We start from the raw sequence: 18,174 nt of genomic DNA, 5'->3' as shown, positions 1-18,174 counted from the left end.
CTCTTTGCCTTGTCTTGAAAAGAGAGCCGAATCCTTACTTTGGAGTTTTTTTTTTTTTTTTTTTTTTTTTTTCTCTTGATCACTTCATGGACAAGTCTTGCCATCACATAATCCATTGTGAGTTCTTTTACTTTGATGGATTCCAATGCCACAATGAGGTAATTATAGGACTTGGAAAGGCTCATAAGCAAGGTCATGACAATATGACTCTCTTCTAAAGGCTTGTCAACAATAGCAAGTTGATTAGCAAGGACCTTACCTTGTTGACATGAGCCATGAGGTCTTCACCTTCTTCCATCTTGTAAGTGAAGAATTTTCTCCTGGTGAAGATGATATTCGACAAGTTCTTGCTCTCATATATATTACAAAGAATCTTCCATGCTTCTGCTGGTCCTTTGCAAGAGATGATATTAGAAAAGTTGGCTTCATCTAAATTAGTGGCAATCATGCCAAAAGTCTTCTTTTCATGTCTTGTGAAGTCCTTCTTCTCTTTAGCATCAGCATGCGTTATCGTACTGTAAATGCTTATAGTATGTAAAAATTAGCTAAAATATATTATATGTTGATAAATCTAGATGTATGTTAGAGTGGCTAGTAGATTAAATAAAAAAGAAGTTGGAATAAGAAACTTTACTTTGTTTCTTTATTTCTTTTGATTTTGACATTAATATATATATATATATATATATAGGACCTAAATATTTAGTATGAAACCTTGAAAAAAGGTGGAAACCTAAGGATGAAAATCTAAACTAGTAGAAAGCTAATTGGGAGGGATGAAAGTAAGGCATGGTCGGATGAAGGCAAGGAATGGGAAACTTCATCCCTATTGGTCGAATACCATACCCAATGGGCTTTGAGGAGGCTGCCCGCGACCTAAAGAAGGGTTTCGGCGACTTGAAAAGAGGTATTTGGAGAATAGAAGCTAGGATTGTAAAGTTTAGGGTTTAGAGAACAATTTGTATACAAAAATTAGAGGATTTGGAGTTAGGGTGAAAAAGTTATAACCGTTTGAAGTTAAGGTATTTATTTAAGTCATACTGTTACTCTTTTGAGAAAACGAGCAGTTTTACAGCAGCTTTTGAAGATCGGAAGGTGCAACTGGAACGATGATTTTAAGGCCTACATCTTTTACGAAAGAATTATTGCTTTTGGAGTTTATATGAAGGAGTTGTAAGGAGTTGAAGGCGACGCTTCCTAATCAAAAGCAGGAAGTAAGCGGGTTTGTTTGTAGTAATGGTTGGAGCCATAACTTGAGTTTTCGGACGAATTTTTGGCTCAAACTTTTTGAAGAATGTAAAATTTTGTGTTAAGAAGCTATACATACAAATTTCGTGGCATTTGAGCTTATATTTTGTGAGATATGAAGAAAATTGCACGCGGATGTATAAAGACAAGGGTTTGAAGTGACTATTAGGGATTTCAAGATATCTCAAGATCTGCTATGAATTTGCGGTTGAAAATTGTTGTAGAAGTTGATAAAAATACATCAGTACCTCATGTAAAATTTGAGGTTTTTTGGACGGTCGGATTAAGAGATATGAGGTGTTGAAGTTCGAGAAAATCTCCACATAAGAATAAACAACGATTTAGAAGATTTTATCATATTTTGGAAGTTGTGAGTTACTTGAGGATTGTGTATTTGGTGTAATTACTCAAAAAGAGAAAAATTATATATAAAATTAGGGCTTCTCTTATTTTCAAGCTTGATTGAATAATTAGTGACAGCCAGAAGCCCATCGTTTTCTTGAGGCAAACTCTCTCTATCCCGACGGCGTGCTTGAAGGCTCTTGACTTTCATCTATAATGTCCCAAAGGTCCAAAGACACCAATAAAAGCTCCATTTTGACCTTCCAATGGTAGAAATTGCCACCTCTAAACTCCTCAATCACTCTCAAACCTTCACCTTCACTTGAAGCCATGTCTTAGAAGAGGTCTATCAAAAAATATCAAAAAAAAGAGTCTCTATGTGCTTAAAATCACTAAAATAATTTTGTACTAGCAAAATCTGAGAATGCCCTCTTGTGAACAAATGAATGTTTCTTCACTCCAAACACTTCCAAATCAACTTTTGAAGCTTCTAACAAGTATGTGAACTCCAATCAAGCTTACTATCTAGTTCTTCCACTCATAAAATTCACTTTCTCACCACAAAATCAAAGACACTATCAAAGTCTTTGTATAAGGTCTTAATCACTCAATCCTAAGAATTAAGAAGCTTCAAACTGATGTTAGAGATCTATAAGGCCCAAATCAGATCTTACTCAAGTCAAAACACCAAATTAGATCATACAATCTCTAACATTAGTAAACACCATAAGATCTATTCCACACAAGAACAACAACTAGTAAATGACTTCAACTTACTTGAATAGCACAAAAAAGTGTGTATGGGCTCATAATCTATTGAAGAAACACAATAAGCAAGTCACAAGTAAGTAAAAATCAGCAAGATTAGACACAAGAGAAGTGTGGAATGAAATGCCTCTCACTTCCAACATCATTTATTTATAAGTAGAGGTTACATCCATTTTAGCTAGCGTTCATCTTACTTTCATCCAACTAAGCTTTAGATTCTTCTTAACCTAGCCGCTACCTTAAAACCCTAGCCACCATCTATAGCTCTAGCTCCCACCTATAACCATAGCTGCCACCTTGGTAACTTTCCTTCATCCTTTTGTTGCTCTTTGACCATTAGCAACTTATCTAAGATAATATCTTTTACCTTTTAACTTACCCTCCATTTACTTTAATATTATCTAAAAAAGAAACACAATTACAAAATAAGAACTACAATTGCCAAAAAAGATAATTTGTCAAAAAATAAGTTGCTTCAACTACAATAAGAATTATGCTGCTGGAATCATATGTAATATCTAGTAAAGGTCCTATTTTCTCTTCAAATCCTTTACCTTGTTTTACAATAGAAGTTTTTTTAAGACCAAAAAATCACAAAGTCTTAGCCTTTTTGGATTCATGAGCTTCAACCTATTTTATAAATAAAGACTTTGTGAAAAAATAAGATATATCTTTAGTTGAAAAAATCAAATTTATGTCAGTAGAAGTAATAGATGGACATCCGTTGTCTTCTGGGGATGTTACACATGAAATTATTTTTGTAGAAATAGTCTCTAGTAGTATCATAGACATACATATTTACCTTGATAAATATCTAGATAATAAGAATATATAGAAGTAAGTCAAATTAAATAAATATGATAATTTCTTATAGAAAGCTTCTTAAAAGCTTCATAGATGCTATTGTGTCTTTATACATATCTATAGGTGATTGATAGGTTGAAAACTTTGCCAACAAAGAGGTCACGTATTGACATGTTGACCACTTATAGTACAAGTTGGATATATAGTATATACTTAGGAAACTTGCTTTATAAATTAAACATGTGTCCTATAAGTTGGATGCATATTAGAGGTCCTATAGCATGTTGTCACATAGTTCTTAGTTAAGTAGTATATATAGAGGCAAGAATGAGGCCTTCTTCATTCTTATTAATTCTTTTCTTGCTTTTAGTCTAGTTTTAAGAGTCTTACGTTTTCTAATCTTTGAAAATAGCCATTCCAATTCTTCCTTGAATATACATCAATCAAGTAAAATTGGTGATTGAACTACAATCCCAAAGTTATCCAACTCAAGGATCACAAGTCAAGTTTATTACAACACTACTTTTAGGTTTTGCTTTATCATGGTTTTATCATTTTTTGAACAACGTGATTCAATATTAGATAATTTGAAAGCATTTTTGATAGAGTTTTTATATATATATAGAAAATATGATGCAATCCATATTACAATCAACAAGATTTATATCTTACAACAAAACAATTGATCAGTGATATTATATACTCTATAATTTTAATAATTAGTAGCAAATATCAAGTGAGATGATGTAGCACTCATCAGCTAATTTTTCTATAGATTATAATATAAAGTAAAGAAATTGATGCTCAATTTATTTGATCCTCAGACATTAAGTCAAGCAATTGACTTTGCTATAAAATGTAATAATCGGCTTTTTGAGTTTCGATCTGAGAATTGTACAAGAAAAATTCAATATTATTATAATTCAATGATGACACCAACAACTTCTCAATCTAAGCATTTGAAAGTAGAAGATTTATAAATTGATGTAGTACATTTTAAACTTCTTACCAAACAAAAAAAGATTCATTGTTGTCAAGAAGGGCTATATTTATATTTTGGAATAACTAAGTACACTGCTCAATATTGTCCAAAGAAACAATGCAACTACAAAATGAGGAGTACTGCTATCAAAGATAAAAACATGTCAGAAAATGAATTTGTCCAATTATAATAGGAACTGTGTGGCTGAAATCTTGTAGAATTCTCTCGTTAAAATCGTCTCCTTGTTTTACAATAGATGAGCATTTAGGATCTAATAATCATAAAGCCTTTGCTTTAATAGATTCAAGAACCTCAGCTTATTTTTTAGATGAAGAATTTATTAAAAGTCATAATATATAGTTAATACAAAAAACTAAACCTATACACGTAGAAGTCATAAATGGTCATCTGTTATCTTCTGAAGATGTTACTCATGAAATACTTTCTATAGATGTGATAATAAATGGTCATAATAGTTATGTAATTTTTAATATAATTAGATTTTTTTTAATCTATTTATTTTAGATTTATTGTAGCTAAAAAAGTATAATCATGTGATAGATTGGATTTCTTGTAAACTTGAATTTTCTTCAAATGTCATTAAGAGTTTTTCTAATCTAATAGAAAGCCATAAGTCTAGTATAGCCAAACTTATACTTGTAGGTGCAAAAACGTTTTTGCATGCTACAAAAAAATAATCATCTTTTGTTGTTTATACCACATCCAGTTTAAATGATGGAAAGATTTCAAGTGAAATTCTAAATCAATATGAATATTTTCAAGATATTTTTGAGAAAGAGAATGCAAATACTCTCTTGGAGCATTAGCCATATGATTGTTCAATCGAACTTAAAGAAGAAACTCAGCTGCCATTTGATCCAAATTATAATTTATCACAAAATAAATTGGCTGAACTCAAGAAGTACATTGATGAGAACTCAGCCCAGAATTTCATACACCATTCAAAATCTCTTGCAGGAGCTCCTATCTTATTTGTGAAGAAAAAAATGGATCATTGCAAATGTGTGTAGATTATTATCGACTCAATATGATTACCATCAAGAATAGATATCCTTTGCCTTTGATATCTAGAATTCTTGATCAATTAAATCAAGCTAAGATCTATACAAAAATAGATCTATAAGGAGCATACAATCTAGTTTGTATTAAAGAAGGAGATGAATGGAAGACTTTATTTCAAATAAAGTATGGATATTAAACATGTGTCCTATAAGTTGATTTTGAAAATATGCTTTTGATGTCTTTTGAATACCATTACTTCTAGGTTCAATCCTAGTTAGACAAAAGAAGGAAAGGATGAATCTTAATCTACAATTAATAGTGAAGGTAGAGCTAAAAAAATCTTATAAGTAGAATTTATTCAAATTTTTAAAATCATAGATTTGCTTACATCTATGGTATTGGCTAAGAAGAAAAAAAAACTTTGAATATGCATTGATTATAATAAGCTTAACAAGTGCATTTAGAAAGATTATTTTATCTTTTTTTTATCAATAAAATTTTCAAAGAGATAGTTGGGTATAAATTATGCACCTTTATGGATGGATATTTAGGCTATAATCAAAACTTAATAGTTCCTAAGACCACTATAAAATTTCCTTTATTATATCTTAGAGCACATTTATTATGTTGTCATATTTTTTGGACTTCATAATACTCTTGTAGTATTTCAAAGAGCCATGATGTATGTTTTTTTGGATTTACTATATAAATCAATAACAATATTTATTGATGACTTTAATATCCAGTCTTCTAAGATGTTATATCATGATTATATACATATAAATTTCTAATGATGTAGAAAAGCTTGAATTGCCTTTAATCATAATAAAATATTCCTAGCAGTTCAAAAAAGAGTACTATTTGGATATTTGCTATTAAAAAAAAATAGAAAATCAGATCCGAAGAAGATTAAGGTGATTGTTGAATTAATTCTATCTTTAAGTATAAGAAAAGTACAACAAACATTGGATCACATAAGATGGTATTATGAAATATACAATTATGCCAGCACTTCAATACTTATTATTAAACTTCAACAAAAAGATGTGAAGTTTGAGTAGAGTGAAAAATATCAAGAATCACTTGAAATTATTAAAGAAAAGCTTAGCACCTATCTTATTTTAAGGCAAAAAATTAGTCATTGTCTTTCTATGTGATATGTGATACTTTCTTCATAGCAATAGGAAGTACTTTATATCAATCAATAAAAAAAAAAAAAAAAATCCTATAGCCTTTACTAATAGATAATTAAATCTAAATAAAAGAAATTATACCATCACAAAATAAGAAAATTTTAGCCATTTTTTTTAATTAAAAAATTAGATACTATCTTCTTTTAAATTTGGTAGTATTTTTTGTTGACTACATAGCAATCAAATACCTTCTTAACAAGGTGGATTTGGATGGTAAACTTACTAGATTGGTGCTTCTATTGGAGGAGTTTGATTTTAAAATAGAATATAATCTTAAAAAGATGCATATATAAGCCAACTATTTATAAAGATTGTTAAAAAAAAAATTTCAAAGCTCCAAATGATGATTCCTTAATCAATGAGAGTCTTATTATGATTTCAACTACTTCTACTTGGTATAAATTAATTATCAAGTTTCTAACCACTCAAGTCTTATTTCTTCACTTATCAAAGATAGAATGTTGGAAGGTCTGGATTAATAATATATACTTTGCTATAGAAGGATACAAATTATATTGAAGAAAAATAGACTATTAAGAAAATATATAATAAGAAAAGAAATTCCAACTATTTTATTAGTATACAAAAATAGTATATATAGAGGCTATTTTTTGAGAAACTTCATTAAGCAAAAATTCCTTAGATTAGGTTATTATTGACCTACCTTATATCTTCATATGTCCTTATTTTTAGTTTTATTTGAAAAATAAGATATTGATTATTTTAAAAAAGTTTATTTAAATTCTACTAATGGCATAAAATACATTGAGGTAGTAATATAATATTTCACTAAATGAATTGAAGCAAAAGTAATTAAAGCTATTGATGCTAAATAAGTAGCTAAATTCTTTTATATAAAAATTATCAATAGAATTAAGTATCCAAAAATCTTAATAATTGATAAAGATAAATATTTCTTAAATAAAGTAATAGAAGACTTAATTTTTAGTTTAAAATTGATTATAAAAAGTCTATCACTTGTCACCATCAAAACAATGGTCACATAGAAAGGATTAATCAAATTTTGGTTAATATCCTTAGAGAGACCATTACTACTTCTAAATATATTTGAGATATCAATCTTTTAGCAGCCTTATGAATTTATAAGATCATACTTAAGGTGACAACTTAAGCCACTCTATTTTTCTCAGTTTATGGCATAGAAGCCATTTTGTCAATAAAATTTGAAATACCTTTTCTATGAATATGTTTGACAAAAATATTGTTAGATTAGCAATCTTTAATAAATATATTGAAATTTTTTAGAAGATTTAGATGATATTGAGAGAAATAGTGCACAATATATAGAGACTATATAAAGAAGAAAAAAAATAGCCTTTGTCAAAAGACATAAGATTGAAATTCTTAAGCTTAAGATGTTGGTACTTCTATAAAATGCTAAGAGATTAGATTTTTTTGGAAATTTTAATGCCTTGTGGTTGGATCCATAACTTATAAAAGAGATTTTTTCAAACAACTTATTATACTTGCAAATATTAAATTAAAAAATATTTTTCTACTAGAACTTTGGAAAGTAGATGTAAGGAATATAAATTATGATTTTTATCACATATAAGGCCCTAAAATACAAAAGTATAGAACTTGATTTTTTTCAAGCAATTGAATAGGTAGAAATTTTATAAAAAGTAAAAGAATTTTATATAAATTCTTTCTTATATCAAGTTTATTTATCTTTCAATATTCAATCAAAGACATTCCAAATGAAAGAAGAAATTTGTTTCAAATTGCCTTTCATGTCTTAGAATATTAAAAAATAAAATAAAATAAAATATTTAGATTGTTAGATTTTGCAAGTATATGTCATAGTTAAACATCCAAGGTGTATAGAAGAATTGATCATGTGAGAGGTTGTTAATTTTTTTTTATAAATTTAAATTTGGTTGGAAGATAGACTATCTCAATGAATTAGTATTAGTATAAGAAATGACAACTCTATAAATCCAAAAAATATGTAAGCCATAAAAAGCTTCAATCTAATATCTTATTTTATTGAATAGGATATTAGTGCAATTATCTTTTAGTTCTCAGGTTATTTTTATTTTTATTTATATAGAATCTTTAATTTTATGACAGATGGTAGATTTAAATCTTCATTCTTTGTTCTTATTATTTCTATGAGATGATTTTTAAATTAGTTCACTATAGGACTAATACTCATGACTTCTTCTATTTGCTAGGCTTGTATAAAATTACAAGCATTATTATAGATAGATTGTGAAGATACTTGATCAATTTTAAAAATTAAGATAGTATTTTTAGAAATATTTTTTCTAAATTTTTCTCCTTAATAAGTTATTCCAATTGATTACTATGTGTAAGTTTTCAAATTAATCTATTTTTAGTTTTAGATAAAAAATAAATTTAAAATATAAAAAAATTAATAATTTAATAAAATAGAAGTAGAAAATTTTAGATAAATAGATAATTAATGATAAAGAATAAATAATTATATCTTTTTATAATAATTTTATTATTTCCAAAAATAATTAGATTTTTATCTTTGTGACATGAATAGTAGTTAATAATAATTTTTTTTAGAATTATCAAAGAAAAAAAAATTATCTATGAAAGAGTCAACTCACAAGTTTAAAATTTTCTATCTCTCTTTGTTTCTATGGCTCAAAAAAGGTCTCCAAATTACTTAGAAGAATGGCTATCTATAGAAGTCTAAGGCTTAATAATTTTTATTTTTATTTTTTTATTTTTTTTAATTTTTTTCCAGATTTGAGAGCTTTAAAGTTTTGGACATATGTGGCTATTTTAAGTTATAGAGATAGTAGTTGATATTGAACAGCTATAACATGGTATAGATAAGATAATTGTATGGATAGTTCGAATCATGGAAGTGTCTAGAATTGGGATAAGGTTAGTGGACTAGGTAGGATCCACCATAGAACATTCTAAAAAAAATTAGTACAGTTATATAGGTGGGGTCTACTATAGAACCTTCTAAAAAGATTTAGGATGGTTATCTAGGTGGAGTCCACCATCTCAGTACGCTCTAGAAAATCCAAGGTAGTAGGATAAGGTGTAAATAAATCTGGCTAGGGCCTTTTGGGGGATCTGGTCAGGTATGGCTTTAGACCCTTTTTCTTAATAAAGTTTGGTTTTGCATCTTTCTATTCAGATTTATTTTATTTTATTTCTATTTACTCAATTTTGTCTTTCATGTCCTATTTTGTTTAGTTTTCTTTAGATTTACTCTGATCTATTTTGTCATATTTTGTGATGAAGCTCTATATTGCTATGGATTAGAGGGATCTTAGGTTTTTTGACATAGTTTAGTCTTGTTTCAGTCTAATCTTGTTTCAGTAGCATTGCAAGATAGCCTATAGCTAGAATTTTCTATTTCTTCATTAGATGCTTGTAGGATAATGTTGGCATTTTTGCCAAGTTGGTACATTTATATAGAATTGAGAATACAATACAACCCTCATAAAAAAAATAAGATAACTATTATATAAATCATTTTAGGATTATAGAGATGAAAAATTCTACATCAAAGTTTTAAGGTAGTCCTTGGAAATTAAGCAAGTAGCTTTAAGATTGAACAATATATAGTTTTGAGTAAAGAAGGCTGTGAAGAATATTCTTTCATGGATGTAACTTCTACACAAAAGTGATCACATATCTATAGTATATTTAATTCTTTATAAGAGTGTCTAACTTAATGTGAATTAAATCACATATTTCCAATAATAAAAATTCCTTAAAACAAAAGAAAAGAGATTTTTGATAAAATATTAAAAAATATTTTCTTAATCTAAAGATAAAGTTGATGGTCTAAGATGCTATAAAATTAGATTTTTTAGCTAAATTTAATATTCTTTGAATATAACCATATATTATCAATTTTTTTAATAATAATTAGTCTAATTCAAAATTTTAGATGAAAAAATAAATTTTTATATAAATTAATGGAAGTAAATATAAATAATATAAAATTTGAATAATGATTATGATACCAATGTATTTGAAAATTTTTATAATGATTTTTAGAAAAATCTTTAAATTATTTTTATTCTTAGAATATTATGATATAAGATTTATAGCATATGCAATAAAAAATGTTACATAATCTTTAAAAATAAGTACTATCTAATATTGAATAAGTGAACTAAGTAGAAAGTTGCTACATGTGGATACATATTGAGTTAAATAAAATATTTTATTATTTCTTATTTATAATTGTAGTATTTTTTATTATATTTTTAAAATATAATGTGATTCTAATTTATATATTTTTTTCTATTTTTTTCTACATTGTATCAAAAGAAAAGGTAAGATTTATTCTATTCTTACAAATAGTCTAAGATGGTCACTATATATGAATCCTATCAATACATTATAATTGATGAAATTATTAAAAATATGATTTTAAATTATTTAGATGTAAAAATATTGAGATCAAAGATTTTATTTGATTATGTGAATATTTATTAGACTTAAAAAGAATTTATAAGTTAAAAATATTTTATTAAAAAAAGAATCATAGAAATGGAATCTTAATGACTCTTGGAGGTAATTATCTTAGTTGGTTTAGAATTTTTTTTAATGATAAGAAGTGATATTTAGTTATTGAAAAAATATCTAAATTGGGCTATTATTTACATGTAATACTTATTCAAAACCTATAAATACTAGTTAATAGGTAGAAGAAGCATAAAAAAGAACCTCATGTCTTTTAAATTATTTGTGTAGAAAATATAATTTTTAATTGATTTTGATTGATTTTATTATTATAAGAAATTAATAAGCTAGAAAAAGTAGTCTTAAATTTATATTAATATTATATAAATATTATAGATATATTTATAATTTATTTAAAAAAATTTAAAAATTTCTAGATCATATATTTATAAATTTGATAAACTAATTTTATCACCTGAGGAGGCTATTATGAAGAACTTGAGTTAGATTTAAAGACCTTGCAAATTTTATAGGTTAAGTGGATATTCTTCAATATAATTTTAAAGCCAAAAATATAAAAAAGTGATTTTATTAGCAAAAAATAAGAGGACCAATAATTAGTAAAGTAATTAAAGGAAGAAAGGCACACATTCCTCATGTAGATTGCAGTACCTTGGATATAGGTAGGAAGATAAGACTAAGGACTTGTGGCCTCTCTAAGAGACCTATATACACTACTTGCAAGTCTTAGTGAGATTCAAATCTTTACTTTCTCAATCAAATTATCTTTGGAATAAAATATATTTTTATATTTTTATAATTTTATGTTTTATATTTTATATTTTATTTATAAAAAATTATTCATATAAAATTATATTTTAATATTTTTATTTTATTAGAAAGATAAAAGATTTTAAATTTTATATTTTATATTTTTAATTTATTTTAATATTAGATAAAAATCTAATAAATAGATTTGTTTTAGGAATTTATAATTATTTGATTGTATTTTTTTTATTAAGTTTTTTTCTATTTTTTTTATTATATCTTTGACTTAATACCACTAAATACATGTAATTCTTATTTAAAGCCATCTTGTAATTAAGGTTGATAAGTAAATTTTATCCTCACATTATAAAGTGGATTGTAAAATCTAATTAAAAGATTTAATAATATAAGGTTAGAAGAGATATATTAATCTTATTTTTTTAATTATTATAGAATTTAAATTAAATATAGAAAAAAATTATTTAAAGATTTAAACATGATATATGATATATCAAACTAATGTAATCTAATAAGTTGGATGATTAAACATGTATATTAATTTATATATTTTTTTAAAAAAATATAAAAAAGAGCAGATGAATTGCATAATATTTTATGGAACTTATGAATATGGCATGTGCATATGTACTAAGAAAAATCGTATGCTATTAATAAAAAAACTCTTATACAAAATTCTTCTTATTTAAATGATTTCAATATTTTTTGATAGAAGTTGTAGTGTTTAATTTTATTTTAATTTATAATTTTTATAATACCAATTAGAAGTTTTAATTGAAAAATATATATGGACAAAATATCAATTATAGCTTAGCTTTGAGATGTATTTTTAGGTTGTGGATAAATGTACATAAAAGGAGAGAATGAATATATTTTGAGTAAATTGTTGCTACTTTTTTTTAATATATTTTTTTCACATAGGAATAAATTAAAATTCTTAAGTTAAGGCATTTGAAAATTATTGATGATTACTTAAGATAGATATTTGCAATGATAATAGATAATTTTAATCTTTAGACATAATAGAATAGGTGTTATTAATTTGGAGGGTTATATTTTTATTATTATTATTGAAATGAGCAAAAATAAATAAAATAAGAAATTGATTTGACTTAAAATCTATTCTATATTGATTGTTAATAAAAATTATAAGTCAGCTCAATTATCTTAGTAACAAAAAGGCATATTATAGAGCAAAAAAAATATGTGTATATAATACAACTATCATGGAATGACCTTGAAAATTACTTATATTGCATTAAATTTCTTTAAAGTAGAGTTATAGACTTTGTAAAATTTGTTTTTGAGAAGAAACTAATTGATATATAAAAAATCGACTAAATATTATATAAAATTAATTATTAAATAGAACTTAAGTTTTAGTAGGCTTTCAAAGTTGAAATGTTTTGATATAAGTAAATTTGAATAAAAAAAAGTACATATAAATTTTTAGAATCATGCTTATAAGGCTGATTTATATAGTAGATTAAATTAGTAAGATATTAAATCTTTCTTATAAATATTAGCTAAAAAAATTTATTGAAGAACTTGTTGAATATTAAAGTACTTTAATAGAAGTGAATAAGAAAAAAAAAGTAATAATGGTATCTTACAAATGGATATTGCTAAATAAGTATGAATTTATTGAAATAATTAATTCAAAAAAGTAACCAAAGAGATTACAATAAATTTCTTTCAATTATTTTAGAAGCATGTCTATGATAAGAAAATTTCTAAATATAATTATTTTCTAAAATATATATATATATATATATATATATATATATATAAAACTAAAAAATAAGTCTATATGTGTATATAACAGCTAAAATAACATTGTCAATATTCAAAAGTAATCTAGATATAAATCATAGATATATACCTACTATGATCGTTACTTAGATAAGTAGAATTAGGTAAAAGTAGATTAATTTTATAATACCTTCTAGAAAAGCTTCTTAGAAGCTATGTAGATGTTCTTTTGACTTTACATATGTTTATAAATAATTGATAGGTTAGAAACTTAGTCAACAAGCTATCTATGTGCCATATGTATTGGTAGCTTGCAAAACAAGCTAACTATGTAGTGGTCATAAAGAAAAATTGCCTTGCAAGTCAAGATACATGTCATGCAAAGTCAACTCATTTTTAAAGGTCTTATAGAATGTTGCCACATAGATCCCATGTAGAGAGTATATATAGAGAGAAGAATGAAGCCTTCTTCACTCTTGTCAACTCTTTTCTTGCTTCTAATCTAGATTCAAGGTTCTCTAATTTCTTTGTCTTTTGGCAATAACCATTCTAGTTTCTTTTTAATACATATATTACTTTATTTCTATTTTTTCACTTAATTTTTGACAAATTTTTTTTTGGTTTATGAATCTTCTTCTAGTTCATGTCTTTGATAGTATATAGAAAGTAAAGTAAAAAAAATTAATACACAAAGGTCTAGAATTGAATATAAATATTTATATTATTTTAAGATTTTTTTTATTAAAAAAAATTTGGATTTTGTTTCTTGTTATTATTGTTTTTAATATTTTATTATTTTTTAATAAATTTAGATATAGTGATTAACTTGGTCATATTTAAAAATACTCTTTTGCAAGATTATATGATTAATAAACTTATTGTTATTAAGAAGTCTTTAATAAAAAAATTTATGCTTATAAAAAATTTAAATATATATGGTTATTTGTATCAATATTTTTATTCAATTATTAATAAATATTAGAAAAAAGATCGAATATTTTTGCCACATGATTATCAGATGCTACCATAGTCTTTGGTATTTTTTAGATCTAAAAAAACAACAATGGTTGTTGGATTTTATTTAAGGATATTTTCGTCTAAATAATAATAAAAAAGTATTGTAAGTATCAAAAATATTGTTTTTGCACTAAAAGATTAAATTTACTATCAGATGGCAAATAAATCAATATTTTTAATTTAAATTAAATTCATATCTCATATATATATATATATATATATTTATATAAGCAAAGATTATAACTAAATAAATTATATCTAATAAATAATTAAATAATATTAATTCTAAACTATTTTTTTTATTAAATTGAATGGCACTAGTTAGAATACATGATATAATATTCACATTCAATCTAATATTTTATATACCAATTGATTGTCAAGTATTTGACATTTGGCTCTTTGCATATTTAAAAAATATATAATTATAGTAATATTCTAAAAAATATTGATGATAAATATGTAAAAAACAAATAATAATTTTTTAAAATAAATATATTATATATTAATAATATATTTAAAATTTATAATATATATATATTACATACCACAATTATATGTCAATATTTACTTTTGTTTATTTTGTACATGTATGTATATGAATTCAACTAATAACAATTATTTAAATTAATGAAACTTGAGATTTTATACCTTATATATATATATAAATATATATAAATAATTAAATATATTTATAAATATAGTTAATACTAAAATTATTTATAAAATATACTTTTGGGCTTTTAATTTTAAAGAGTGTGCACTAAAGTCAAACACAATTGTAACTAAACTACAAATTCTTACATTTTTATTTTTAGGAACTGATAATTTTACAAGTTAAGATAATAAGTTGACAATTTATAAAAATTTAATGATTCTAGATATTTTGTAATAATTGGTTTTTATTTTGTTCCATGTTTTGATTCATGATTTTGTCCTTTACAATCAAGTAAACTAACAACCTTTCGATGCTAAAGTAACCTTACAGAACCAAATTTGAACCATCAACTCCAACTATACATTTTGAAATATCATTGAAAAAACAGCAACAAGCAAAATAATAAACATACAATCAGCATGGTTTATCGCTTTTTATCTCTTGTTGTTCATATAGAACTCAAATTCTTCAATATTCATCCAAACAACACTATTTTCCTATTTTACACACTACAATGTGAAACATGTACTAGTATTGTTTTTGGGACTCAATTATCTTAATCACAACTTTATATGTCTTTTACATTCTGTTTTCCTGATGGTTTCACATTCAGATAACATTCTAGTAAACAATCAGATGGTAGATATAACTGCATGGGTGATTGCACGTGGTCAACACAGCATGTAAAATAAGGAGCAGACATGCAATTTGAGGGAACTTTTGTTGGAGCATAATGTTCGGAAATAGCCTTATAATTCGACACTAATAAACACAACCTTCTTAGATATAAATCATGAAAAACACACGTATATTGATTCACACTACGCAATCTTTGGAGTAACAAGTATCTTAATACACACACATATCCCTTTGCCTGGATGGATGTCCTCGCCTGATCCACAAGCATCACTTCCCCCTGGTTTGGGCGTAGGGGAGTGCCCTGTCGGTACCGTGCGATTCTAAAGTGCACCCGTCATTCTCTGAGACAAAGGGAGCAAACCACTCTCCCATCTCGGACCGCCGCAAAGCGGGACCCTGCAAGGCACACCTCCGTCTTGAAACATGTGCCTTCCTCGGAGGTTTTAAGGAGACCTCCAGGAGGCCTAGGGTAGGCTTAAAAATTGGACGGAATGTTTCCACGGAGTGATTCTTTCCACGGAGTGATTCCTCTCGCAGGCCTTCCGTAGGCTTTGGTAATCACTTCTACCTCACTAGACGTTCCATTGGGTTATATTTGACGTCAAAAAGCTTAAAATCCTTAGGGAACGTCAAATCCTTAGAAATCTGAAGGGCCGCGGAGCATAAGTAGCAGGACGCCAGTCCGTTTGTTCCTTCATTGTTCGTGCCCAGATCAATTAAGTGGCTACGAGTGAGAGAGTGAGTGGAAGTTCAGTGGGAGGAGGTGGAAGAGGTGGAGGTGTTTTGATCAAGAGTAAGAGGAGTGTGGCATCATGAATTTTTTTCAGTCGTTGAGTTGGTTAATTCATTGTGAGGAGATCAGATGGTGTTGTTTAATGAATTGTGAGCAGACTGTAATGCGTCTGCCGCTTTCTAGCGGAATGACTTAGCTGCTTTAGCGTCGTTGAATGCGAGGGAGTCGTAGAGGTGGATTGAATCTGCACAGTTCATCATTCGAAAGTATCGTGTGTCTTGATGTGTGCGTAAACCAGAGATCAATGTTGTTTGAAGTCGATAGCTCCGTTAGCAGCAGTGCATGAACTCGACGGTGTTCGAGACTCCTCAAGCATTCAATGCCGTCTCTAGATTTATGTGTGTACCAGACAGCTACCTCATCAGAGATCGATGGTTTCGTTGAAAAGAACGTTGGAACCGCACGCAACTGATGATTGGCAGGATCGGTCGTCATGTGTTGGAACGGCTCCCAGAGCGCGTCAACTGAATTCACTTTGGTTTGCCGGAAAGTAGGACAGACCCTGCCGACTGCTAACTGGGTTTGTGGTGTGAATGTAGGTGTGGCCATGACTGCGGATCACGTCCGAGACTGTGGAGGTAGGCTATTGGGAGTGGCAGCCAGCATGGGCCGTTGTGTGATGGACCTGTGCATAGGCACGAGCTGTGCAGGTTTGGCTGCTGCTGGTGACAGCATGTTGTGTTGCCTGAGACAGTCGCAAGCGAGGCCGAGTGTGAGATCGTGGGACATCGATGGGGGATTGCAGGGTCCCGCTTTGCGGCGGTCCGAGATGGGAGAGTGGTTTGCTCCCTTTGTCTCAGAGAATGACGGGTGCACTTTAGAATCGCACGGTACCGACAGGGCACTCCCCTACGCCCAAACCAGGGGGAAGTGATGCTTGTGGATCAGGCGAGGACATCCATCCAGGCAAAGGGATATGTGTGTGTATTAAGATACTTGTTACTCCAAAGATTGCGTAGTGTGAATCAATATACGTGTGTTTTTCATGATTTATATCTAAGAAGGTTGTGTTTATTAGTGTCGAATTATAAGGCTATTTCCGAACATTATGCTCCAACAAAAGTTCCCTCAAATTGCATGTCTGCTCCTTATTTTACATGCTGTGTTGACCACGTGCAATCACCCATGCAGTTATATCTACCATCTGATTGTTTACTAGAATGTTATCTGAATGTGAAACCATCAGGAAAACAGAATGTAAAAGACATATAAAGTTGTGATTAAGATAATTGAGTCCCAAAAACAATACTAGTACATGTTTCACATTGTAGTGTGTAAAATAGGAAAATAGTGTTGTTTGGATGAATATTGAAGAATTTGAGTTCTATATGAACAACAAGAGATAAAAAGCGATAAACCATGCTGATTGTATGTTTATTATTTTGCTTGTTGCTGTTTTTTCAATGATATTTCAAAATGTATAGTTGGAGTTGATGGTTCAAATTTGGTTCTGTAAGGTTACTTTAGCATCGAAAGGTTGTTAGTTTACTTGATTGTAAAGGACAAAATCATGAATCAAAACATGGAACAAAATAAAAACCAATTATTACAAAATATCTAGAATCATTAAATTTTTATAAATTGTCAACTTATTATCTTAACTTGTAAAATTATCAGTTCCTAAAAATAAAAATGTAAGAATTTGTAGTTTAGTTACAATTGTGTTTGACTTTAGTGCACACTCTTTAAAATTAAAAGCCCAAAAGTATATTTTATAAATAATTTTAGTATTAACTAT

At 27.3% G+C, this 18,174-nt stretch overlaps 1 protein-coding gene across 1 annotated transcript; it reads left to right on the top strand.

The window, feature by feature from the left end:
• The first annotated feature begins 16,271 nt into the window (after positions 1-16,271).
• On the top strand, positions 16,272-17,982 carry LOC149989350 (uncharacterized). Its single transcript, XM_090250187.1, has 2 exons — positions 16,272-16,436; positions 16,976-17,982. Exon 2 carries the CDS (start codon positions 16,984-16,986, stop codon positions 17,308-17,310), a length of 327 nt encoding a protein of 108 aa, XP_090106313.1. The 5' UTR covers positions 16,272-16,436; positions 16,976-16,983; the 3' UTR covers positions 17,311-17,982.
• The last annotated feature ends 192 nt before the right edge of the window (positions 17,983-18,174 follow it).

Source organism: Physcomitrium patens, chromosome 4 (assembly GCF_059467195.1).
Source record: "Physcomitrium patens ecotype Gransden chromosome 4, ASM5946719v1, whole genome shotgun sequence".
Classification (NCBI taxonomy): Eukaryota; Viridiplantae; Streptophyta; class Bryopsida; order Funariales; family Funariaceae; genus Physcomitrium; species Physcomitrium patens.
This window is presented reverse-complemented; position numbering and strand designations above follow the sequence as displayed.